Here is a 25,079-nt window from a genome sequence, read left to right as displayed (position 1 = left end):
GTATGATTACTCTGCTATTGGGAAGGGCAGGGTAACTGATAATTTCCCCTGTTCAATAGATTTGTGCCAAGATATCATGCATAGCTATAGATAGACACAGTGACTCCATCTGGTGGTTTCTCAGACATCATGAGTTATCTAGTGGTTTATAGATGAATTCATGTGTATCACAGCAAGGTTAGACTATGGCCATGTAGAATAGTGGCCGAAACATCAAAAGAGGGGGAGAATAACTAGTGATGGGGTGAACAAGAGGTGCTAAGCTAACAAGTACATGCCCTCTAAAGAGGCCAGGATTTCGCTGCCCCTTGTAGGCGCTGGACCCTAGTACCATTTGAACCTGTATTATATTACTTCTAACTAAGTCTAGGCTACAGTAGATTCCTTACTTGCCTCATTTACGTTTATGGCTAACCTTTCTCTTTCCTTGTTTCTTTCTGAATATATCCTCTCACTTAAGAAGACCAGAACATTGTTGAAGAACCCCCAGAGGGATCGCAAGAAGAACAAGGAGGTCAGGGTGAAAAAAGAGACCATGGTCACCATCATTGGCCTCAAAGCCAGAATGCCCAGGGAGACCAGGAAAGCTCACGTAGCCAAGGTGGAAGAGGAGGTGGAAGAGGAGGCCGAGGTGGTCGAGGCGGCCAGAGAGGCCAAGATGGCCAGGGTAGCCGAGGTGGCAGAGGTGACCAGGGTGGCACTGGTGGCCAGGGTGGTCAGCATGGAAGAGATGGCCAGGGTAGTCAACGTGGTGGTCAATGACAAAGAAAACCAACTAGAGATGGCTTCCAGTGATTCCCTAGGTATTAATTGCATTTTTAGTCCCCAATCTAGTGAATTTCTTCTTAAATTTTTTAATTTTTTTTCTTTTTGTTTCTAGTTACTTCTCTTGTTTTGATTCTTGGTTTTAATCACTCAAACTGTTTGTCCAAATTTGCCTTTGCCATGAATCTCCTTGCCTCAACCTTACACATAGAAAAATCTCCTTCATTCTTTTTTTTTCTTTTTTAAAAATATATTTTATTGATTTTTGACAGAGAGGAAGGGAGAGAGATAGAGAGAAACATCGATGGGAGAGAAACATCGATCAGCCGCCTCCTGCACATCTCCCACTGGGGATGTGCCTGCAACCCAGGTACATGCCCTTGACCGGAATCGAACCCGGGACCTTTCAGTCCGCAGGCTGACGCTCTATCCACTGAGCCAAACCGATTTCGGCAACCCTTCATTCTTTTAAGAGCAAGTTTTACTTCTACCCTGAGCTTTTGTTTGACTTCCTTTTCTTATATTAACCTAAAATTTTCCAAGTCCTACTTCTCCTCCCCTCCACCTCTCTTCTCTCCTCCCTCCTGTTTCCCTCTCCTGGCTGCTTCTTCCCATCTCTACCTCCCCACTCCTCCTCCTTCTACTCTCTTTTAACCTCATGTGTTGTCTTATAATGAGCCTACTTCATTATAGAAATACCAGTCATAGAGCATGCTCAGGCCAAGTGACTGTTGTGTCTAAAATCTTTTTTTTCTGTTTCAGAATTGATAGAGATCGACTGGTGAACATGGACTTTTCAGTGGTGTAAACATGGCCTCTTCTTTCTCCAACTTTAAATCATCAATAAAGTCATCAGCATTACACCCTGGCTCTGCTTTTTTATTTAGGGCCATGGTTCTCAGTCAAGGGACGATAAGAACAGGCTGGGAGGAAGATAGCTCTGACTGGACTCCAAATGTTCTGTATTGTGTAACTTGATAGGTAGCTCAGATTTCAATTGTGGAAGGACTTAACTATCACCAGTATTCCAAAGCAAAGAAAAAAAATGTTCTTGAGACCAGTAAGAGAGTTTTCCAACTCTACATTATCAATACACACATCTTTTTCTCAGCTCAAACGCAGAGAAAAAGACCTTGTAAATGTCCTGGATCTCTGACAGTCTTTCAGTGTATGTGTGCATATTGTTATGTTTCTGTTTACGCAGGGGATTCAGGAGGGCGTCGAGGACCTGTTTGCCCTCAGCATGCCCTGTTGGAAATAGATTCATCATCCAGCCGTCAACCAGACAAGCTTCCCATTGGTTTAGAGACATGCAGATATACCTCAGTACTGTCTTTGGTTCATACATGTTGACTCAATTTAGGTTTTTTTTTGGTTTTTTTTTGCATATATGCATTTGTAGAAATGGCATGAAGTAAAATCTGCCAGAACTAGGGAAGGTATAAAGGAGAGTGAGTGTTTATGAGTTGAATTATGTCTCCCAGAAATTTATATGTTGAAGTATTAACCCCAGTGTCTTAGAATATGACCTTATTTGGAAATGGGGGTCTTGCAGATATAATTAGTTAAGATGAGCTTATGTGAGAGTAGGTGGGCCCCTAATCCAGTATGACTGGTATCCTTATAAAAAGGGGAAATTTGGGCATAGACATGTATGCAGGGAGAGCACCATGTGAAGATGAAGACAGAGACTTGGGTGTTCCTTAGAAGCTAAGGAGCACTAAAGATTGCCATCAAAACACCCGAAGCCAGGAGACCTGGAACAAATTCTTCCTCATAGCCCATAGACTGAACCAACACCTTGGTCTTAAACCTCTAGTCTTTAGAACCATCACAAAACAAATTTCTGCTGTTTAAGGCACTCAGTTTGTGGTACATTGTTGCAGCGACCCTTGCAAACTAATACAGTGAGAAAATGTACTTACCAGATTGTTAATTTTTTATTTATTTTATTTTTAAAAATATATTTGTATGGATTTCAGAGAGGGACAGACAGAAACATCAATGATGAGAGATAATCATTGACTGGCTGCCTTCTGCACACCCCTTACTGGGGATCGAGCCCACAACCCAGGCATGTGCCCTTGACCAGAATCAAACCAGGGACCCTTTAGTTGGCAGGCCAACACGCTATCCACTGAGCCAAACCAGCTAGGGCTTAAGTTTATTTTTAAACGCACAATGTAAGTTTTAGCCTATGCACATAATTTTCTATTGTTTCTTTTAACTTATAAGGCATTTAAAAAATTTATCAGCTTAATCAATGTGTTACCTTTTGCACGGTCAGATTTAGAGAATAAAAATTAACATATGAAACAACATATGAAAAATAAAAGTAATTTTTATTTTTATCAAATTTATTGATTAGAATATTTATAAACATTTTATCTTCTGAACACAAAGTCCATGACTACTCTAGGCTGGTCAACCACTTCAAGATACATTTTTAAAATTTATTTATTGTCTAAAGTTTTACATATATCTCCTTTTTCCCCACTTCGCCACCCCTCCCCCAAGCCATTTCCACACCGGGCAACCCCCAACACCCCAGTGCCTGTGTCCATTGGTTATACTAATATACAATCATATAAGTCCTTTGGTTCCTCTCTAACTCCCCCATCCCCTGACATTTGTCTCTGGATCTATTCTTATTCATCAAATTATGTTGATCATTATATCAATATATGAATGAGATCATGTGATATATATCTTTCTCCAACTGGCTTATTTTGCTTAGCATAATGCTCTCCAGTTCTATTCATGCTGTTGCAAATGATAAAAGCTCCTTTTTTTATAGCAGCGTAGTATTCCATTGTGCAGATGTACCACAGTTTTTTAATCCACTCATCTACTAATGGGCACTTAGGTTGTTTCTGAATCTTAGCTATTATAAATTGTGTTGTATGAACATAGGGGTGTATATATCCTTTCTGATTGGTGTTTCTGGTTTCTTGGGATATAGTCCTAGAAGTGGAATCACTGGATCAAATGGAAGTTCCATTTTTTAGTTTTTTGAGGAAACTCCATACTGTTCTCCTCAGTGGCTGCACCAGTCTGCATTCCCACCAGCAGTGCATGAGGATTCCTTCTTCTCCACATCCTCGCCAGCACTGTTGCTTGTTGATTTGTTGATGATAGCCATTCTGACAGGTGTGAGATGGTATCACATTGTTGTTTTGATTTGCATCTCTCGGATGATTAGTGACTTTGAGCATGTTTTTATATGTCTCTGGGCCTTCTGTATGTCCTCTTTCGAAAAATGTCTATTTAGGCCTTTTGCCCATTTTTTGATTGGATAGTTTATCTTCCTTTTGTTGAGTTGTATGAGTTCTCTATAAATGTTGGAGATTAAACCCTTATCTGAAATATCATTGGAAAATATGTTCTCCCATGCAGTGGGCTTTCTTGTTGTTTTGTTGATGGTTTCCTTTGCTGTGCAGAAGCTTTTTATTTTGATGTAGTCCCATTTGTTTATTTTCTCCTTAGTCACCATTACCCTAGGAGCTGTGTCAGTAAATATATTGCTACGACATATGTCTGCTATTTTGCTGCCTATGGAGTCTTGTAGGATTTTTATGGTTTCCCATCTTATATTTAAGTCCTTTAGCCATTTTGAGTTTGTTTTGTGTATGGTGTAAGTTGGTGATCTAGTTTCATTTTTTTGCACGTAGCTGACCAAATTTCCCAGCACTATTTATTAAAGAGACTGTCTTGACTCCATTGTATGCTCTTGCCTCCTTTGTCAAATATTAATTGAGCATAATGGCTTGGGTCTATTTTGTGTTCTCTGTTCTGTTCCATTGGTCTATATGTCTGTTCTTATTCCAGTACCAGGCAGTTTTGAGAGCCGTGACTCGGTAATATAGTTTGATATCTGGTATTGTGATCCCTACAACTTTGTTCTTCTTTCTCAGGATTGCTGTGGCTATTCGGGGACTTTTTTTTAAAATTTCAGATGAATTTTTGGAGAGATTGTTCTATATCTTTGAAGTATGCTGTTGGTATTTTAATGGGGATTTCATTGAATCTATACATTGCTTTGGGTAGTACGGACATTTTAATGATGTTGATTCTACCAATCCATGAACATGGTATGTGCTTCTATTTGTTTATGTCTTCCTCTACCTCTTTTTTCAATGTCTTGTAGTTTTCTGAGTACAGGTCTTTTACCTCCTTAGTTAAGTTTATTCCTAGGTATCTTAATTTTTTTGGTGCAATGGCAAATGGGATTTTTTGTTGTTGTTGTTTCTCTTTCTGTGAGTTCATTATTGGTGTATAAAAAGGCCATAGATTTCTGGTTGTTAATTTTGTATCCTGCTACATTGCCAAATTCATTTATTAGGTCTAGTAGTTTTTTAATGGAGTCTTTGGGGTTTTCTATGTATAGTATCATGTCATCTGTGAATAATGACAGTTTTACTTCTCGTTTTCCAATTTGGACGCCTTTTATTTCTTCTTCTTGTCTGATCGCTATGGCTAGCACTTCCAGTACTATTTAGAACAGGGGTGATGAAAGTGCGCATCCCTGTCTTGTTCTTAGGAGAAATGAGTTTAGTTTTTGCTCATTGAGTATGATGTTGGCCATAATATTGTCATATAAGGCTTTTATTATGTTGAAGTATAATCTCTCTATTCCCATTTGCTGAGAGTTTTTATCAAGAAAGGGTGTTGGATTTTGTCAAATGCTTTTTCTGCATTGATTGATATGATTATGTGATTTTTGTCTCTCAGTTTGTTTATGTGATGTATCACATTTATTGATTTGTGGATATTGTACCATCCTTGCATCCCCAGAATGGATCCCACTTGGTCATGGTGTATGATCTTTCTAATGTATTGCTGAATCCAATTTGCCAGAATTTTATTGATGATTTTAGCATCTATGTTCATCAAGGATATTGGTCTGTAGTTCTCTTTCTTTGTTGTGTCTTTATCTGGTTTTGGAATTAGGGTAATGCTGGCTTCATAGAAAGAGCTTGGAAGTGTGCCTTCCTCTTGAATTTTTTGGAATAGTCTGAGGAGGATAAGTTTTAGTTCTTCTTTGAATGCTTGGTAGAACTCCCCTATAAAGCCGTTTGGACCAGGGCTTTTGTTTGCTGGAAGATTTTTTATCACTGTTTCAATTTCTTTGGTAGTTATCAGCCTATTCAGGGTTTTGAGTCTTCCAGACTGAGTTTTGGGAGCTTGTATTTTTCTAAGAATATGTCCATTTCATCTAGGTTGTCCATTTTGTTGGAATAGAGTTGTTCATAGAATTTTTTTCATAATCCTTTGTATTTCTGTGGGATCAGTTGTTACTTCACCTCTTTCATTTCTGATTTTGTTTATTTGGGTCCTCTCTCTTTGCTTCTTGGTGAGCCTGGTTAGAGGTTCATCAATCTTGTTTATCCTTTCAGAGAACCAGCTCTTGGTTTTCTTGATCTTTTGTATTGTTGTTTTGTTTTGTCTTTTTTAGTCTCTATGTCATTTATTTCTGCTCTGATCTTTATTATTTCCTTCCTTCTGCTTACACTAAGCTTTTCGTGTTGCTCTCTTTCTAACTCTTTGAGTTGTATGTAGGGTTAGATAAATTATTACCATTTTTTCTTATTTTTTGAGGTAGGTCTGTAGAGCTATGAACTTGCCTCTCATGACTGCTTTCACTGTGTCCTATAGATTTTGGATTCTTGTGTTTTCATTGTCATTTGTTGCCACGATGGCTTTTATTTCTTCTTTGATCTCTTTGGTAACCCAATCATTGTTTAATAGTATGCTATTTAGCCTTCAGGTGTTTAATTTTTTTCATTGTTTTTATTGTAATTGATTTCTACTTTTATGCCATTGTAATCTGAAAAGATGCTTGATATGATCTCTATCTTCTTGAATTTGAAGAGACTTTGCCTGTGTCCCAATATGTGGTCTATTTTTTAAAATGACCCATGTGCACTTGAGAAGAATGTATATTCTGTGCCTTTGGGGTGAAATATTCTGAAGATGTCAATTAATTTGATCTGATCTAGTGAGTCATTTAGGATTGATGTTTCTTTAATGATTTTTTGTTTAGAGGATTTGTCCAGTGGTGTTAGTGGGGTATTAAAGTCTCCTACTATGACTGTATTGCTGTCTATCTCTCCCTTGATATCCTCCAGAAGTTTTTTTTATGTTTTGGGTGCTCCTGTATTGGGTGCATATATGTTTATCAGAGTTGTATTTTCTTGTTGAATTGCTCCCTTTAGTATTATAAAGTGGCCTTCCTTATCTCTTGTTATGACCTTCACTTTGAAGTCTAAATTGTCAGATATAAGTATTTCCACCCAGCATTTTTATATTTCCATTAGCCTGAAAAAGCTTTTTCCATACCTTCACCATCAGTCTGTGAGTCCTTTGTCCTGAGGTGGGTTTCCTGTAGACAGCAGATATATGGGTCATGTTTTCTTATCCACTCAGCTACCCTATGTCTTTTGATTGGGGCATTTAATCCATTTACACTTAAAGTTATTATTGATAGGTATTTATTTGTTGCCATTTTTAGTCTTTATGCCTGTGTTCCTTCTTGCCTTCCTATTTCTTCTTGGACTTGTGTGAGTCTCTTTAGCATTTCTTGCATTGCTGGTTTGGTGGTAATAATCCCCCATAGTCCTTTTTTTGTCTGTGAAGCTCCTGATTTCACCTTCAACTTTGATTGATAGCCTTACTAGGTACAGTATTCTTGGATGAAGACCCTTGCTTTGCATGACTTTGTATATCTCATTCCATTCCCTTCTGGCCTGATGTGTTTCTGTTGAGAAATCAGTCTATAGTCTAATGGGAGATCCCTTGTAGGTAGGTTTCTGTCTCTCTCTGGCAGACTTTAAGATTCTTACTTTGTCATTGGTGTTTGCCAATTTAATTATAATGTGTCTTGGTGTCTGTCTTTTAGGGTTCATCTTGTTTGGGACTCTGTGTGCTTCTTGGACTTGTGTGAGTTTTTTCTTCTTCCCAATATCAGGGAAGTTTTCTGTCACTATTTCTTCAAACAGGTTTTCTATTTCTTGATCAGTTTCCTCTCCTTCTGGGACTCCTTTTATGCAGATGTTGTTTCATTTTGTGCTGTCCCAAAGTTCCCTTAGGCTCTCTTCCTGTTTTTTAATTTTTTTTCCAGTTGCTGCTCTGCTTAGGTATTTTTTCCTACCTTGTCTTCTAGCTCACTGATGCAGTACTCTTCTTCTCCTAGTCCACTGTTGATGCTTTGTATTGTGTTCTTTATTGCAGCGATGTCATTTTTCATTTCTTCTTGGTTCTTCTTCATTTCTTGGTTCTTATACATATTGTTGAATTTGTCTTCTATCCTTTTCAGTGTCCTTATGACCATTGCTCTAAATTCTTTCTCTGACATATTGCTTGCCTCAATTTTGTTTACCTCCTTTTCTGGTGATTCCTCCTTTTCTTTCATATGGGGACTATTTCTTTGTCTCCCCATATTTGCTCCTCTCAGGGTGTATGGTTATGTAGCTCTCTCTCTCCTGCATTGACTTAAAGACACAAAATACAGCATGACAAGACACAACGCACAGGGCAACAAGCACAAATGTATTCACAATACCAATAACCCCAAACAAATGTGACCATCAGAGAAAAGAGAATTAGGGGAGAGGAAAGAGTGCAAAAATGATATTGAGAACAGGAAAAAAGTTTAAGAGAGAGGAAAAAAAGCGGGGGAGGGAAATATATGAATATGGGGAGAAAACTCCAAAAAAACCAACAGCTAATCCTAAAAATGCAAACAACAAACACCTTGAGATGGATGCGAACAACAAACAACAACTAATCCAAAAAAATGCAAACAACAAACACCCAGATGAATCTGATTTTCAGAAGGTAAGGTCAAGGAATTGAATGAATGGAGAAATGGCCACCACAATTCAGTATAGAGGAGATAGAAAGAGAATGATTGTATAAGAAGAAAAGTAAAAAACAAAATACAAAAAAGGAGAAAAATATATATATATATTAAAATATATATATATATATAAAATTCATATATAAATAATTTCCTCCCCTTTTTTTTAATCTATCTATCTATGTATTCATCTATTATTGGGAAAGGATAATAGAAAGTAGATAGGCCTGAGTTGATGATTGGAATTAATTAAGCTATTAGTAGAAGAAAACAGTGAGGAGAGGAAAAACAGGAGCAAAAAAATATATATGAAAAGAAACAAGCTAACAAACAATCAAATAAACAATAACAAGACAGAAAGAAAGAAAAAGGGGGGAAAAAAGAAAAAATTTGGCTAGTGAAGAAGGAGAAGAGAGAATTGTGCCTGGACTTGGAGCAGGAGAGAGGAAATTAGATATATGAGTAAGATCAATTTTTAACAAGGAGTAAAAAGAAAGAATAGAGAAAAACTAAAGCAGGAATAGGGTAAGAGAAACACGATGAAAATGGGGGAAAGTGAGGAAGAGACTGTTGGCATAAAGGAAAAATTGAGACAGAGTAAAATAAAGCTAAAAGAAAAATAAAAATAAAATGTAGAACACTAATCCCAAAATAACATAAAATAAAATAAAGAAAAAATAAAATAAAATAAAACTTTTTTAAAAAGGTAAAATAATAGCAGTGATAATAATAATTAAAAATAAAAATACTATCTAATAAAGAGGGAATATGCTAATTGAAGCTCACACTGTCACAAAGATGGTGGCACCTACAGCCAATAAGAAGGAATATGCTAATTAACTGCCACACTCTCAAAGATGGTGGCACCCACAGCCACAAGATGGCTGGCAGCAGAGGGAAGTTGTGGATGATCAGGACAGTGGGGGAGGGCAGTTAGGGGCGACCTGACCAGCAGGGGAGGACAGTTGGGGGGGACCAGGCCTGCAAGGATAGGCAGTTAGGGGCAACCAGGCCGGCAGGGTAGGGTAGTTAAGGGTGACCAGACCTGCAGGGGAGGGCAGTTGGGGGTGACTGGGCCAGCAGGGGAGGGCAGTTGGGGAGCAGTTAGGCATCAATCAAGTTGGCAGGGGAGTGGTTAAGGGGTGATCAGGCAGGCAATCAGTTGGGAGCCAGCAGTCCTGGATTGTGAGAGGGATGTCCAACTGCCAGTTTAAACTGCCAGGTCCCAGATTGGAGAGGGTGCAGGCTGTGTTGAGGGACACCTTCCCCCCAAGTGCATGAATTTTGTGCACTGGTCCACTAGTATAATAATAATAAAAAAAAGTAAAATCAAGTGAGAAAAAAATTTTAATTTCTTGAGTAAAAGATAAAAAATAAAAAAGTGAAGTAGTGAAGGTCGTTCACTTCCTCTACTGTTCTGCCTGGCATATCTGTTTCCTGTCAGGTAGTCAGCACAGTGTTGATGTTCCCTGTGATCCACTGCTCCTCTGTGTCATAAGCCACAACCTTGTTTTCAAGCAGGTGGGATCTCTCTGCTCACTTTGTTTCTCTGCCTGCCTTCACAAGAGTCCATTTCTGACACAACCACTGGGTGGTGGTGTTTCTGTATTAATTTCTGGGACTAAATGGCCCCTCTACACAGTGTTTAGACTCTTCTTTTCTTGCTGCACTTAATACTGGGTTTGAGGGATGGACTGACCCAGAACTGGTTTCCTGCTCATCTCTCCTTATTCTGATCCCTAGTTTCCACAAAAACAACTTTCCCCTGCAGTCTCAGTGAGTGTTTTTAATTGGAAGATCCTATGTAATGGACTTAGCAAGCAAAAGCAAGGAGGTAAAAAACAAACAAACAAAAAAAACAAAAACAAAAACAAAAGACAAAGGAGCCGTGCCAACTCTCGTCTCTTCTCCCTGGCACTGCATAGCCGGTATAGAACTTTAGTCTGCCTTTCTGGTCACAGTTTCCCATGGCTGTGGGCTTATATCTAGAGTCCCCTTCTGCCAGCATCCCTGTGGACCCCTTTCCACATTTGAGGGCTACACTGACCCCAAGGGCTGTGGATTTGGTGGGGCGCAGTCTCCTTCTGAGGCTCTAGTCCCCACTACACGCGTTTCTCCCCCAGCCTGGATGCCCGATCTCACCTCTCTCCAGGAGATCTCTGACCTTTCCATCCAAGGATTGCCTCACCAGCTGTGTTTAATTTGCCAGTTCAGCTGTTCCTTCTATCCGCTCTGTGAGAAGGCATGGGTCCCATCCGCGTATTCGGTGCCGCTTTGTCTCCCCCTGGAGAAACTTTTTAGGCACCCATAGCCCAGAAGGCTGGAGTCATAGTGTTCGTGGGTTTGCAGCTGAGACAGCTGGTCCCTGGGAAATGTGGTCATAGGGTCCTGGGAGGTATCCGAGGTCTCTCCTGTTGAAGGTAAGACTGGGCTTCCGATCACAACCACTCTCCCCTTCAAGATGGCACGGTCTCTGTGGCAGAGCCAGCCACACCAGGAAAGATTTTAGCAGTAGTAGAGGCTGCCTGTCCAGGGGAGCCTGGTCCGTCAGTCCCCATCATTCCCATGGGACATAGCTGTCCTTCAGTAATAAATACAGACACTACCCACATGTCCACACACTCTCACTCTCTCACTCACACATTCTCTTGCAGCCTGCCATCTCATTGGCCGCCACCTTGGCTCTTCTCCACTTCAAGATATATTTGCCACAACATAAATTATGTGCTTTTGATGGAATTTCCCAAATAGATATCTTATAGATGACTTATGTATAATCTGAGTATTATCCTTTTAGTTTATAGAGATGATCTGTATTGAATCAATATCTTCTTCGATAACTTTGACATTTTAACATATCAAAACATAAGTTTTTGATTGCTGATCTCATCAGAGTATCTTGACAATCAGTACGTGGTACAGTCCTACTTTGCTAAAAGCAAACTTACACATTTTTTTGTAGGAAATATCCTTTAATAAGCAATAAATAGTTTTACTTAGGCTTCTTGTTTAGTCATTCTTATTTTATAGAAACTTTTTATACACACAGTCCTTCTCTCACATTTAGTATCTTTTTTTCATTGATCTATGATCCTAATTTTTGTACTCACTGTGACAATATTTACTTTAATCACAATTTATGTTTTATCTGTGATTATAATCAGGATTAATTCATAGAATTGCATAGCATTTTATTAAGAACTGTAACCTTATTGAGTCTTTTGCAAAGGTGAAGCTTATTTGGATGATCTGAGAAGAAGAATCTAGTCAGTACCAGGAGGATGAGCCAGCTGCTTTTCAGAGGGATGCAAAATAGCAAGATGCTATTACAGCTGTTCTGAATTAGCCATACAATTTGCATCTGCACTAATGATTAAGAACTATGAAAATATTCTCTCCTCTCACAGTTTGTTTTAAAACATGTTTCAAAAAACTCTGCTGGGAAGGAGAGAGAGAAAAGAGACAAAGAGGCATAGAGGCAAAGATAAAGAGGCAAAATAAGCTATACATAGATTTCCTAAGTTATAAATATACTACATTCATTGTAAGGTAATCAAACATATAAAATCAACATTAATGTAAGAACAGAGAATAATTAATAAACGTTTTGTCTTCCTTTGTCCTAGAAAATGATAGTTTGTCTTCCAATCTGTTTGTTATTAGAAATTTCTTCTTTTTAGTGTATGTGTTACTTTATATAGCACCCTTAGAGATGCTTGTCTTAATTTCTTGTTCCCCAGAATTAATATAAATGAATGGCTGGAAGGATAGATTAGAGCTATCAGTTCACCAATCAGCACAGCTAATTCAGTCTCTGGCATGAAGTAACTGGAGGTGGCTATGAGAAAGGACAAATTGTAGGCAATGAAAAGTAGGAGGAAGGAGATGACAGCTTTCATGGCTCCCATGTGGGCATCTGTGCTGGGGTCTCTGCACCCTGTGACATTGAGCTGCATCCGCCTGATGTGTCTCCATAGGGAGAGGATCAAGAGGAGGAATGAGATGAGGGACACAGAAAAGGGGAACAGCGTGAACAGGTTGAGATATACCTTGCTGGAAGCATATTGAGCTTTATTTATCCTGCATCTCAAAGTTAAGTTTCTTTTCCACTTCGCCTTGACACAAAGCCTGAAGTCATCATTCAAATCCTCAGCAGCAGGAAGGCTAATGAACACAGCGAAGGCCACGCACACCAGCAGGATCCCAGGAATCGCCCTTTCAATTCTCCATTTCATCCAGAGGAAAAGAGGATGGAAGAAGTTAGCTATCTTGAAGAAATAGAAAATGCTGAGGCAGGTGGCAAACCAGATACTTAAATGGTTGGTTAGTGTCCAGAAGAAGTCAATGATTCTCATTTGCTTACCAGTGGCATAGACATCTGGATCCAACACCAACATAAAACCATCTAACGTTATTATACACATTAGACAAATTCTGGATATGGCCAGACTTGTGAGGATTAAATCAATGGAAGCAATCTTCTTATTCTTCATGCAGTCCATGAAGTTTACCAATACAATAAATGCATTTCCTAAGATCCCCACTGAAAACTCCCCAACTGTTATGATCATTAAGGTGTTGATTACTTCACCTGACATGTTAAAACAGAGAAATATCCAATTTGTTTCTATTTGAACTGATGTAGTATGATATCTACACCTACTTCTTAGATTTTGCTGTTATTTTCTTTACCTCTTTTATTGTAGTCTGTCTTATGATGGAGACTGGAATGGCAAATGAAGGCCGTAGCTATCGTCATTAAATCCTAATTAGTCTTGACAAGCAATGTGGTTGGCGATCCCTACCCTGGTCGCTGTATGTCCATTTACCTTCCCAGCAAGTTTTACTTTTCCACATGTAGTTAATGTAGACTGAGCTACAGTTTGCCAAGATGCAAATTCAGCCGATTCCTGTTCATGCCCCCACACTGTCTTTCTCATGTTACATTTTGCAAATTTTGGATTTATTATTCTGTGATGCATGCTAGTAACCTCATCAGGCATGCCAGATTTAGAAAATAAAAATGCACACCCAGCTAAATTTGAATGTCAAATAAACAATGAATTTTTTTTTTTAGTGTATGTCTCAAATGCAAGAGATAACTACTTCCAGAAGGTACTGAAATTCAAATTAATTGAGTGTCTTGTATTTTATTTGGCAAACCGAAACCTCAATCATTTCTGGCCATTAGAAAAAGGTCAAAAAATAGAAACTTGTAGAGGAATCTTCATTTTGTCAAATGATAATATTAATTACTGCTGAAAATCCGAAGTTTGGTTGAACATGGAGGGCTATATATTTCCAAGGAATTTTAAATGTTAACACTGACTATGTGTTATTTGGTCTTTAAAAATATTTTCACTCATTTTATCTTGATTTTTCTCTACTCTTTCCTGAGTTTTATCAATTTGGGGTAAGTTCTTGAATTATAGCTGTATTATTTCTTCATAGAAATTATTGCTTCATTAATTTAAAAAACTTCATAGTGAATTTTGGTCACAATTTCCACCTGCTCCGTGTCATTGTTTCTCTTGTATTTGACACTTGTTAATGTTATAGCTTTATACCAAGTTTTCCCTCCCATTTTTCATATTTATCTTGATTTAAATGGTGTGACAATGTTACTAATAACTGAATGAGTTGCATTTTCTTGGAGTAGCTATTTGCATATTTTCCTATAATTTTTTTCATGATCCAAAAGCTGACTTTTCCCCCCCTGTTTCCTCAGAGACAGACTGGCTCCTACCAATAGAATTGATTTCAGTGATGTTTTATATATCTCACCTTCTCTATTACTCTTAACCAAACCAGGTTAGGAGAGTTTTTATCAGTAGTTTTCCTTATACCAGTTCCTGCAGCCAGTGTTGTAAATAAGGCATTTAGTTTTTGCATTTCAGCATGCATCCCTCAGACTCAGGAAGTATATTTTGAAAATTGATTTCTGAGATTTGTAACCTTCTCCTCTATCTTCCCCCCTTGTCTCTTTTTGTTACAGAGACAGGAAGAAGAAACCAGTCTGAGCTGGGGAGGACAAGGAAAGATCTAGAAAGCTACAAATTCTGTTTGACAAGTGAGACCATGTCATCTGTAGTGAGTAATGACAACACATGCTTCGAATTTTTTTAGCTATATAATTTGAAATAACAGGACACATACACATGCTTGTAAACAAACGCACATACCAACAGTCAGCTTCTAGAATTATAAAAAAAACTGATGTTAAATATTACTTATTAAACAAGATAACACAATAGTATCATAAAATATTTAATGAGATAATGCTTGATCTGTTCTTGTTCATACGATAAAACACTTTTAGACTCAACAAAGAGATAAAAATTAAATATGCAGATTTTAGTGAGAAAGCAAAGGCTAGTGTCAACCTATTAAGTGAGATTTGGGCTTCATTCCATGATTCTCTGTGCTTTATTTCTGAAGAGGCATCAGATTATACAGCCCAAAAGCACACACTGTGCTTGTCATGACCAAAGCCATGAAAAAGGCAATACTCTGAGAAGAACTTCACTGAAGAAATTGATTTGCATCTTACCTGACAGGGTCAGACCATATTTAAATATGGCCTATGTAGGGCTGATGTTGCATTTGATTAGCTTAATTGAAATATTTGAGAAAACTTGAATCAGTGGATGAATTAAGTTGAATGTTATCCTTGGGAAACAGAAGTACTCTGGGTTCAATTTGTAAGTTCCAGAAAAGATGAAGACAAAAATAAATAATGTATGTGGATGATTGATTGATTACTGACTTGCGTTGTTGAATTTCTTGGTAAACTCAGAGAATTCTACTCTGCCTTCGGATTCCTGGTCTTTTCCCCTATATCCTTCATTTCCTACACAACTTTTGTCCAAAAGTAGCTGCCTTTGGCAACTCTTATGTGTGTTTTGAAACCTACATGTACTATAGGTCTCCGGATTTCACCAATATCTTTTTCCTCTTTGGTTTTTGCTGGTTAGGGTTAGGGATCAGTTTGGAGAAGGTATTCTGTCTATAGCTAAACGGGAATGAAAATATGCTATGGCATATGAACAGTTACCTCAGGGCCTATGCTTACTAAAATGCCCTCCTTGTTTATCTTTTTTTGTTTATAGCAAAATGCAAACGGCCTCATGTTATTTGTCCTCATTGAATAATTTCTTTAGGTTAATTGTTGTTTGGATTTCATACAACTCATATTTAGTCACCGATTTCACAGTAAATCATCAGCAAAATCCTTATATTCTAATCCATTTTTTGGATAGTTCACTTTTACCTTTTTGGTTTGAATTTGGAATCTTAAACTTTTTTTGCACAGTGGGATACTTTAGCAGTTTGGTGAAGACTAATTTCCTCATAATAATGTTTTTAAATGGATAAAATAAAAATACATGGAATTTCAGAGGAATCCACATAGATTAAAATATATATCTGATAGTAATAGAAGATAGGAAAGGAGTGGAAGAACTAGAAGAAAAGCATGAAAAATAGAAAAAGAGAAATGTGAAGACAGAAAATTAATTGAGATTTCAATAGTATAAAAATGTTTACTCAATGATCATAAAATATCAAAAATCAGAGATTTATTTTCTACAGAAGGCAATAAAAGAAAGATGTAGAAATGTGGAAAATACACAGATGGAGAACACATAGTAATTAAATATGAAGCAAAGGAACAAAATCAGTGATTTTTACAATAAATAAAGTAAAATTTAAAGCAAAAACCTGCATGAGTGACAAAGAGGGTTTTTAATATCAGTAAAAAAAAATGATAATAAAGGCAATGATCACCAAATCACATACAATTATCAATATTGCTTCCAGTTAAATGCAGCTACAAATGAAAATACTATGAGCAGAAACAAATAATTGTGAATGTATGTTTATTAATTATCAATTTCAAATTGTCATATAATAAACATGGATAGGGAGAGAAAATATTATTATTTTTTAAATATATTTTATTGATTTTCTACAGAGAGGAAGGGAGAGAGATAGAGAGTTAGAAACATCGATGAGAGAGAAACATCTATCAGCTGCCTCCTGCACATCTCCTACTGGGGATATGCCCGCAACCCAGGTACATGCCCTTGACAGGAATTGAACCTGGGACCCTTCAGTTCGCAGGCCGACGCTCTATCCACTGAGCCAAACCGGTTTCGGCGAGAAAATATTATTAATATGGTTCATCTAATGTATATAAATTTGACTTTAGCATCATTAAATTTTTTTCAAGAAAATATGGACCTCCCTGGCCAGTATGAGAAAGATGGCTGGTTTAATTCTTGGTCAGGGCACCTACCCAGGTTGTGGGTTCCATCCCAGTTAAGGGTATGTACGGGAGGCAACTGATGAATGTTTCTTACACTGATGTTTCTCTCTCTCTTCCTCTCTCTCTCCCTCCCTTTCTTTTCCTCTCTCTCTGTAAAATCAATACCAACATATTAAAAAAAAAGAAAACATAGGCCATTCACAAAAATATATTATATATTAGGCCAAATAAATCTTATCTTAGGCTAACTATAATACAAATATATTGTCTGATCCAGCTTCAATAAAATAAAATTTCAATATAAAAATTGCCATTACATATATCGTGTAACTAGAAAATTATTCTGTTTAATAACCCTTGCATTAAAAGAAAATTACAAAGGATATTTTAAAATGCTTGGAGGTGAATGACAATATAAGGGCTATGCGTCAACATGGTAGAATATATTTAAAGCAATATTTAGGCAGAAATATACAGTTTTGAATACATACACTAAAAAAAAGAAAGTAAGAAAGACTGAAAACAATCTAGAGAAAAACAACTAACTTTTGCTTTTAAGAAAATGGCAAACCAGATGTCTGAAGAAATATCTCCAGTGAAAAATACATAAAAATATGTAAAAAGGCTAAATTTTTAGGGGACTACCTCTCAACCATGACATGAATTGAAGGAAGGAAGGAAAGGAGGTGTGTTGCTCTGATAATTTCTAATAATTACCTTGTACATATGTATATTTGGGACCAGAATTTGAACTACCTATGTAGCCTTTATTACCTTTGTAGTAAAATTGCAAACTGAAAATTTAATTTAAAGAAGTCCAAGATTGGGGGATTCCTCAGTCAGCATCAAAAGTAATGTTAAATCCTTTCTAGCAAAGTACACTATAAACTTGACCTCAAAGAACTTCCACAGATAAAGTTTAATGAAACTGAATTTAAAATAGAATCACAAAATACATGATGCCCAGAAGTCATAATCAAGAGTCAGCACAAATAATAAATTAAATAAATTTAAAAATTAGACCAGCAGACATCAGAGTTAGTAATTATACAGTTTGTGAAAATGCTGAGGAATTCTCTTTTCCTCCTTTCTCAAGGAAAATTACACAGTTTTATTTATGTAACTTCTCTTTTATTTTATTACTAGAGGCCTGGTGCACAAAAAATTTGTGCACTGGGTGTGTGGGGGGGGGGCGGAGAGGAGGGGGACTCAGCCCGGCCTATGCCCTCTCGCAGTCTGGGACCCCTCGGGAGATAATGACCTCCTGGCTTAGGCCTGCTCCCGGGTGGCAGAGGGCAGGCCCAATCCCTAGGTGCAGCCCCGGGTCGGGCTCAGAGCAGGGCCGATTGGGGAGTTGGGGCGCCACCCCTGTCATGCACAGAGCAGGGCAGATCAGGAGGTTGCGATGCCACCCTCAGTCACGCTCAGGGTAGGGCCGATTGGGGGGTTGGGGCACTGCCCCTGTCACACTCAAGGCAGGGTCGATGGGGAGGTTGCGGCACCACCCCCTGTCACGCACAGAGCAGGGCCCATCAGGGGGGTTGGGGCTCCGTACCCTGTCAGGCACAGAGCAGGGCCCATCAGGGGGTCGGGGAGCTCCCCCCTGTCACCCACAGAGCAGGCTCGATCAGGGGGTTGAGGAGCTCCCCCCCACAGAGTAGGGCCGATAACGGAGTTGGGGCACCACCCCCTGTCACACACAGAGCAGGGCGGATCAGGGGGTTGGGGCGCCACTACTCTCACACTCAGGGCAGGGCCAATGGGGAGGTTATGGCTCTACCCCATCATACACAGAAAAGGGCCCTTGGGGGGGGGGAGTTGGGGCGCCGCACCCTGTCACACACAGAGCTGCAGGGCGATCAGGGGGTTTGGGCGCTGCCCCCTGTCATGCTGATCCTGGTGCCAGAAGGCCTTGCGGCTCCGCTGATCCTGGTACTGGGAGTCATATTACCCTTTTACTATATAGGATAGAGGCCTGGTGCATGGGTGGGTCCCGCTGGTTTGCCCTGAAGGGTATCCTAGATCAGGGTGGGGGTCCCCACTGGGGTGCCTGGCCAGCCTGTATGAGGGAATGATGGCTGTTTGCAGCTGGTCACACCCCCTTCAGGGTGGGGGTCCCCAATGGGGTGCCTGGCCAGTCTGGGTGAGGGGCTGAGGGCTGTTTTCAGGCTGGGGGTGACTGAAGCTCCCAACAGCTCCTTTTTTTCTTTTTCTTTTTATTCTGGGCCAGCTTTAGCTCTGAGGGTTGGCTCCAGCTCTTAGGCCTTAGCTGCTGAAAGCAGGTATCTGGTTTGTTTGGGTTCTATAATCGAAACACTGTTTCAACTCCAGCTCTGAGATCCCGGCTGGCTGAAAGCAGGTTTCTGGGTTTTTGTTTAGCTTCTATATTTGTAACAATGTTTCAAACTGCAAGCTCAGAGTCCAGCAGTGGCAGGTGGGGAACGTTGGAGTCCTCCGTCACTGAAGCAAGCAAGCCTCCTGTTAGCTTCAAGCTGCCTGGCTGCCGGCCACCATCTTGGCTGGCAGTTAATTTACATATCGCCCTGATTAGCCAATGGGAAGGGTAGCAGAGTGACACCAATTTGCATGTTTCTCTTTTATTAGCATAGACTAGAGGCCCAGTGCACAAAAATTTGTGCACTTGGGGGGGCGGGGGTGTCCCTCAGCCCAGCCTGTGCCCTCTCGAGTCTTGGAACCATCAGGAGATAACGACCTGCTGGCTTAGGCCTGCTCCCGGGTGGCAGAGGGCAGGCCCAATCCCTAGGTGCAGTCCCTAGTCGGACTCAGAGTAGGGCCGATTGGGGAGTTTGGGCGCCCCCACCTGTCATGCACAGAGCAGGGTGGATTGGGAGGTTGTGATGCCACCCTTAGTCATGCTCAGGGTAGGGCCAATTGGGGGATTGGGGCACCGCCCCGTCACACTCAAGGCAGGGTCTATGGGGAGGTTGCGGCGCCACCCCCTGTCACGCATAGAGCAGGGCCAATCAGGGGGTTGGGGCGCTGCCCCCTGTCATGCACAGAACAGGGCCCATCAGGGGGGTTGTGGCTCCATACCCTGTCATGCACAGAGAAGGGTCAATCACGGGGTTGGGGAGCTCCACCCTGTCACAGACCAGGGCACATCAGGGGGTTGATGAGCTCCCCCCAGTCACTCACAGAGTAGGGCCAATAGGGGAGTTGTGGCACCGCCCCCTGTTACACACAGAGCAGGGTGGATCAGGGGGTTTGGGCGCCGCTACTCTCACACTCAGGGCAGAGCCGATGGGGAGGTTATGGCTCTACCCCATCACACACAGAGCAGGGGCCATGGGGGGTGGGGTGCCACCCTCTACAGCCCACAGAGCAGGGCCGCTCAGGGGGTTGGGGCACCGCCACTCTCACACTCTGAGCAAGGCCAATGGGTAGGTTATGGCTCTACCCCGTCACACACATAGCAGGGCCCGGTGGGGGGCTGTTGGGGCGCCGCACCCTGTCACACACAGAGCCGCAGAGCGATCAGGGGGTTTGGGCGCTGCCCCCTGTCACGCTGATCCCAGTGCTGCGAGGCATATTACCCTTTTACTATATAGGATAGAGGCCTGGTGCATGGGTGGGGGGCGGCTGGTTTGCCCTGAAGGGTGTCCTGGATCAGGGTGGCGGTCCTGCTTGGGTGCCTGGCCAGCCTGGGTGAGGGAATGATGGCTGTTTGCAACTGGTCACACACCCTTCAGGGTGGGGGTCCCCACTGGGGTGCCTGGCCAGTCTGGGTGAGGGGCTGAGGGCTGTTTTCAGGCTGGGGGTGACTGAAGCTCCCAACCACTCCTTTTTTTCTTTTCTTTTTTTTTTATTCTGGGCCAGCTTTAGCTCTGGCTCCAGCTCTGAGGCCTTAGCTGCTGAAAGCAGGTATCTGGTTTGTTTGTGTTCTATAATGGAAACACTGTATCAACTCCAGCTCTGAGATCCCAGCTGGCTGAAAGCAGGTTTCTGGGGTTTTGTTTAGCTTCTATATTTGTAACAATGTTTCAAACTGCAAGCTCAGAGGCCGGCAGCAGCAGGCGGGGAACCTTGGGGTCCTCCGTCACTGAAGCAAGCAAGCCTCCTGTTAGCTTCAAGCTGCCTGGCTGCCGGCCACCATCTTGGCTGGCAGTTAATTTACATATCACCCTGATTAGCCAATGGTAAGGGTAGTGGATGTACAGCTAATTACCATGTTTCTCTTTTATTAGATAGGATATTTCCCTGGCTACATTATTTATTGCATTAATTATAGTACTTTTAGAAATTCATAGAATACTAAAAGAAGAAAATAAAAATCTGAAATCCTACTGTCCATAGTTAAGAGACCTATTCATTCAGTTTATATATAAATGTAATCAAAACAGCTATTTTTTTTTTTTTTTTTTTTTACAGAGGGTAAGGGAGAGGGATAGAGAGTTAGAAACGTCGATGAGAGAGAAACATTGATCAGCTGCCTCCTGCACACCTCCTACTGAGGATGTGCCCACAACCAAGGTACATGCCCTTGATTGGAATCAAACCTGGGACCTTTCAGTCCACAGGCCGACGCTCTATCCACTGAGTCAAACCAGTTAGGGCCAATACAGCTTTTTAATCAACATATCTTCCTATATCTATCATGACATTTATTTTGAAATCAATGTAGAAACATGTTAATAATTAGTTGAGTGTTACGACTATACATAACTTCTCCTTCAGGCCTTCATGTGTTTTTTTAAACTTTAGGTGCAATAAACCATATTATTTTATCAGAAAAAATGGAGTTTTATTGATAAAAAGAATATGTACTAAGCCAAAATTTGCAAAAATAGCAATATAAGTAACCATAAAGGGATACATATAGATTTGAGTTCATATAAATTACCACATTATTTTCACAAACACCATGAACTAAGTTATTTACAAAACAGCAAATAAAGGTAAAGATCAGAACATGTATGTAGCATGATGTTAATATGTAAAGTGTCACATAATTGATGAGAACTATAGGCATGAAAAAATAAAAGGAAAACAAATAAATAATTTCTAAAACTTTATACCATTTGCTAATAATTCTGTAAAATGCTTACTCTCACTAGTAATCAAATATATGAAAATTAAAAAGATGTTTTTGGTCCTAACCAGTTTAGCTCAGTGGACAGAGCATTGGCCTGCGTACTGAAGGGTCCAGGTTCGATTCCAGTCAAGGGCATGTACCTTAGTTGTGGGCACATCCCCTATGGGAGCTATGCAGGAGGCAGCTGGTCAATGTTTCTCTGTCATCGATGTTTCTAACCCCCTATCCCTCTCCCTTCCTCTCTGTAAAAAAATCAATAAAATATATATATATTTTTAAAAAGATGTTTTTGTAATCAAAATAATGACATCCTATATAATAAAAGCCCAGCGACCGAATGGCAGAATCAACAGAACGACCAGTTGACCAGTCACTATGATGCTCACTGACCACAGTGGGAGCATCCCTCGGCTGACCAGGATGAGCGGTGCTCCCACAGTGAGCTGATTCTCACAGGCCACACCCCCACCAGTGCACAATCTGTTCACCGGGCCTCTAGTTAAATATAATAACTTTGAATTATTTCGAGTTTGGAAGAGGATAGATATTTTTCACGACTGAAATATTAGTTTAACTATTTCTGCAGAGCATTTTATCAATCTGGGAGGAATTTATGAAATTTGGAATTTCCCTTAAAATAACTTAAAATACGTCACCCTCTCTATAGTAGTCACATTGGATTCTCCGTTCCTGGAATGCTATATACTCCTTCTAGCCTAAAAACCTACACAAATGCTGCTTCCCCGCCTCAAATTTTTCATGCTCTGTACACCATACTCTTATGCAATTGTCAGATCTTAAACTAAACTGTCTCAACCTCAATGACATCATTTCTACTCTCAGGACCAAATCATGTTATTTGCTTAGCATACTTTTGTTTTTCTCTCCCCAAAACAAATATAATTAAGTTATTGTTTTCTACTTATTTGTTTTTCTACTAGAATGTATTACCCATTATACTGGGATCTTGTTTAGTATTATATTCTCAGCACATGAGTTAGTGTTTAAAAATATTTATTAAATGAATTAAGCCTTTATATTTAGAAATCTTCCAGGCATCAGGTTGTAAGTATAAGGCAATGAACTTTTGCAAGTTGCCAAAATAAGTCCACTTGGTTCACATCCTGCTTTGGATATAAATATTCACTTTAATAATCAGCATTTGAAATATGTCTTTGAGTGCAAGTTTATGCATATGAATATCTGTGTGTGTGTGTGTGTGTGTGTGTGTTTGTGTAAAAAAAAATCCTAAAGCAGAACAGTTCATCCTTCATACTGATTCTATCCTGAGTCAGTTTGTGTTCTTGGCATAACTCAGTGACTATGTGGAGTCCTTTGGATGTATCCTTCTAGCAGCACACCTGATGATATGACTACTGATACTACATCAAACACACACCAGTAAAAAACAAACAAACAAACAAACGAAACACATTAGGATTAAGATTTAAACAGTCAAAATAAAATTAACCTTTTAAAGAATTAAAATTGCAAACTCAAAGAAACACCCATGTCTCTGTCTCTCACGTCCATGTTTTCAATGTCAAGGTTGATCATCACTTTCTTTATTTTTATTTCTTTTTGTTTGGGTCTCTTGGTGACAGGGTGCCAGTGCTTCAGGGAAGTCAGGTAAAGCACGGTGAAGAGTCTGGTTTCAGATGCTTATTCCACCACCATCATCTTTGCAGTGAAGAGTCTCCATGCTGTTTTTTTCCTCTGGGAGATGTGTGGGAAGAAGTCGCAGGGTGAGGAAGCTGACTGAACCATGGAATTTGCATGTGAGGTTACAATCTCCTTGAAGAATGAAATTTCCTGAGACGTCATCGAAATAATTATGGGAGATTTTAGTGATGTTCTGTAACACAATTAATGCCAATGCAAGAATGTGGTGCAAGTGAAATATCTTCAGGCATTTCTTCACCGGATTATTCTCATTGAGCATCCATTTCTTCCCAGGCCTGACTATGGAGTTCTGAGCGGTTTCTCCTTTCCCCAGCTGAAATATTAGTTTAGCTATTGAAAGGCCGTAGTACCTTCAGAAAAGCCTGCTTTAGCTTGCTGTTTCCTAGAATTAGGAGAAATGAGTGACCGCAGGGATAGGTGATTGCGGTGGCCATACCAAAAATAAACAGCGATTTGTTTTCTGGCACAGAAAAGCATGCTATTTCTATGGCAATGCCTATAAAATGCAAGATCAAGAGGATGATAAAAGATATCAACACTTTCATTGCTCTCACATGTGCTTCTGTGCTGGGGTCTCGGACACCTCGGGCACTCGATTGCATGTTCCTGTTGTGTCTCCAAAGAGAAATGATTAACAAGAGGCATGAAATCAGGCACAGTGTAAAGAGGAAAATGACTCCCAGATTGAGCAAAATTTCGTAAGCAATGTATTCACTTTTAGGTATGTCGTGATGCCGGGTTGTGTTTCCATTATTTATTTTATATTTATTCATAATCTTAACAAGTTGTGGGAAAATAAATAACCATGAAATAAGCATCAATCCCATCAGAAGAGGAAGTACTCTGTTGATTCTATGCTTCAACCAGAGAAAAATGTGGTGGGAAAAATTGGCTATCTTCAGGAAATAGAAGATGCTGAGACTGGAGACAAACCAGATACTTAAGTGATTTATAATTATCCATGAATAACTAATATATTCCTTCAGGTTTCCAGAGGAGTACATATATGGAGAGAGTATCTTTATAAGCCCATCTGTAATTATTATCCATATCAGAAAAATTCTCGAAGTAGCTAAGCCAATGAGAATCAAGCCAATTACAGAAAACTTCTTGTTCTTGACACAGTCAATGCAGTTTACAAGTCCAATAAATCCATTCCCTAAAACCCCCAGTATTGATTCACCAACTGCTATAAAAATGAGGAGGCCTTCCGCTATACTTAGCATAGCTGCCAAGCCCTAATATTGTTTCTGTTACATATATTTTAGATTACCTGATGCAGGATGAGGTATATATTGGCTGGTTGTTGGAAGAATGATTTTCTTTTCTTTCATTACATAAAGATTTAAAAGTGCCCCAGTAATGCTTTTGATGGAATCTGAAATATCTTCATAGAGACCCCTCCACTTTTATGTGTAAAACTTAGCTCATCTAGAGAATGCGTCCCGCCTGAA

General features: G+C 39.8%; 2 protein-coding genes across 2 annotated transcripts; both read right to left on the bottom strand.

Moving 5' to 3' along the window:
- Positions 1-12,282: 12,282 nt before the first annotated feature.
- On the bottom strand, positions 12,283-13,221 carry LOC308514394 (taste receptor type 2 member 7-like; the record flags this gene model as incomplete). Its single annotated transcript, XM_081084562.1, has 1 exon — positions 12,283-13,221. The coding sequence occupies one exon, from the start codon at positions 13,219-13,221 to the stop codon at positions 12,283-12,285; it is 939 nt and encodes a 312-aa protein (XP_080940688.1).
- Positions 13,222-23,951: 10,730 nt separating this feature from the next.
- LOC308513979 (taste receptor type 2 member 10-like) lies at positions 23,952-24,851 on the bottom strand (the record flags this gene model as incomplete). The annotated part of the gene is made up of 1 exon (XM_081084018.1): positions 23,952-24,851. The coding sequence occupies one exon, from the start codon at positions 24,849-24,851 to the stop codon at positions 23,952-23,954; it is 900 nt and encodes a 299-aa protein (XP_080940144.1).
- Positions 24,852-25,079: the final 228 nt, after the last annotated feature.

This window comes from Myotis nattereri, assembly GCF_964212035.1.
Source record: "Myotis nattereri genome assembly, chromosome: 2".
In the NCBI taxonomy this organism is placed as follows: Eukaryota; Metazoa; Chordata; class Mammalia; order Chiroptera; family Vespertilionidae; genus Myotis; species Myotis nattereri.
Note: the sequence above shows the minus strand (reverse complement) of the source record. Positions and strands in the feature narration are given on the sequence as shown.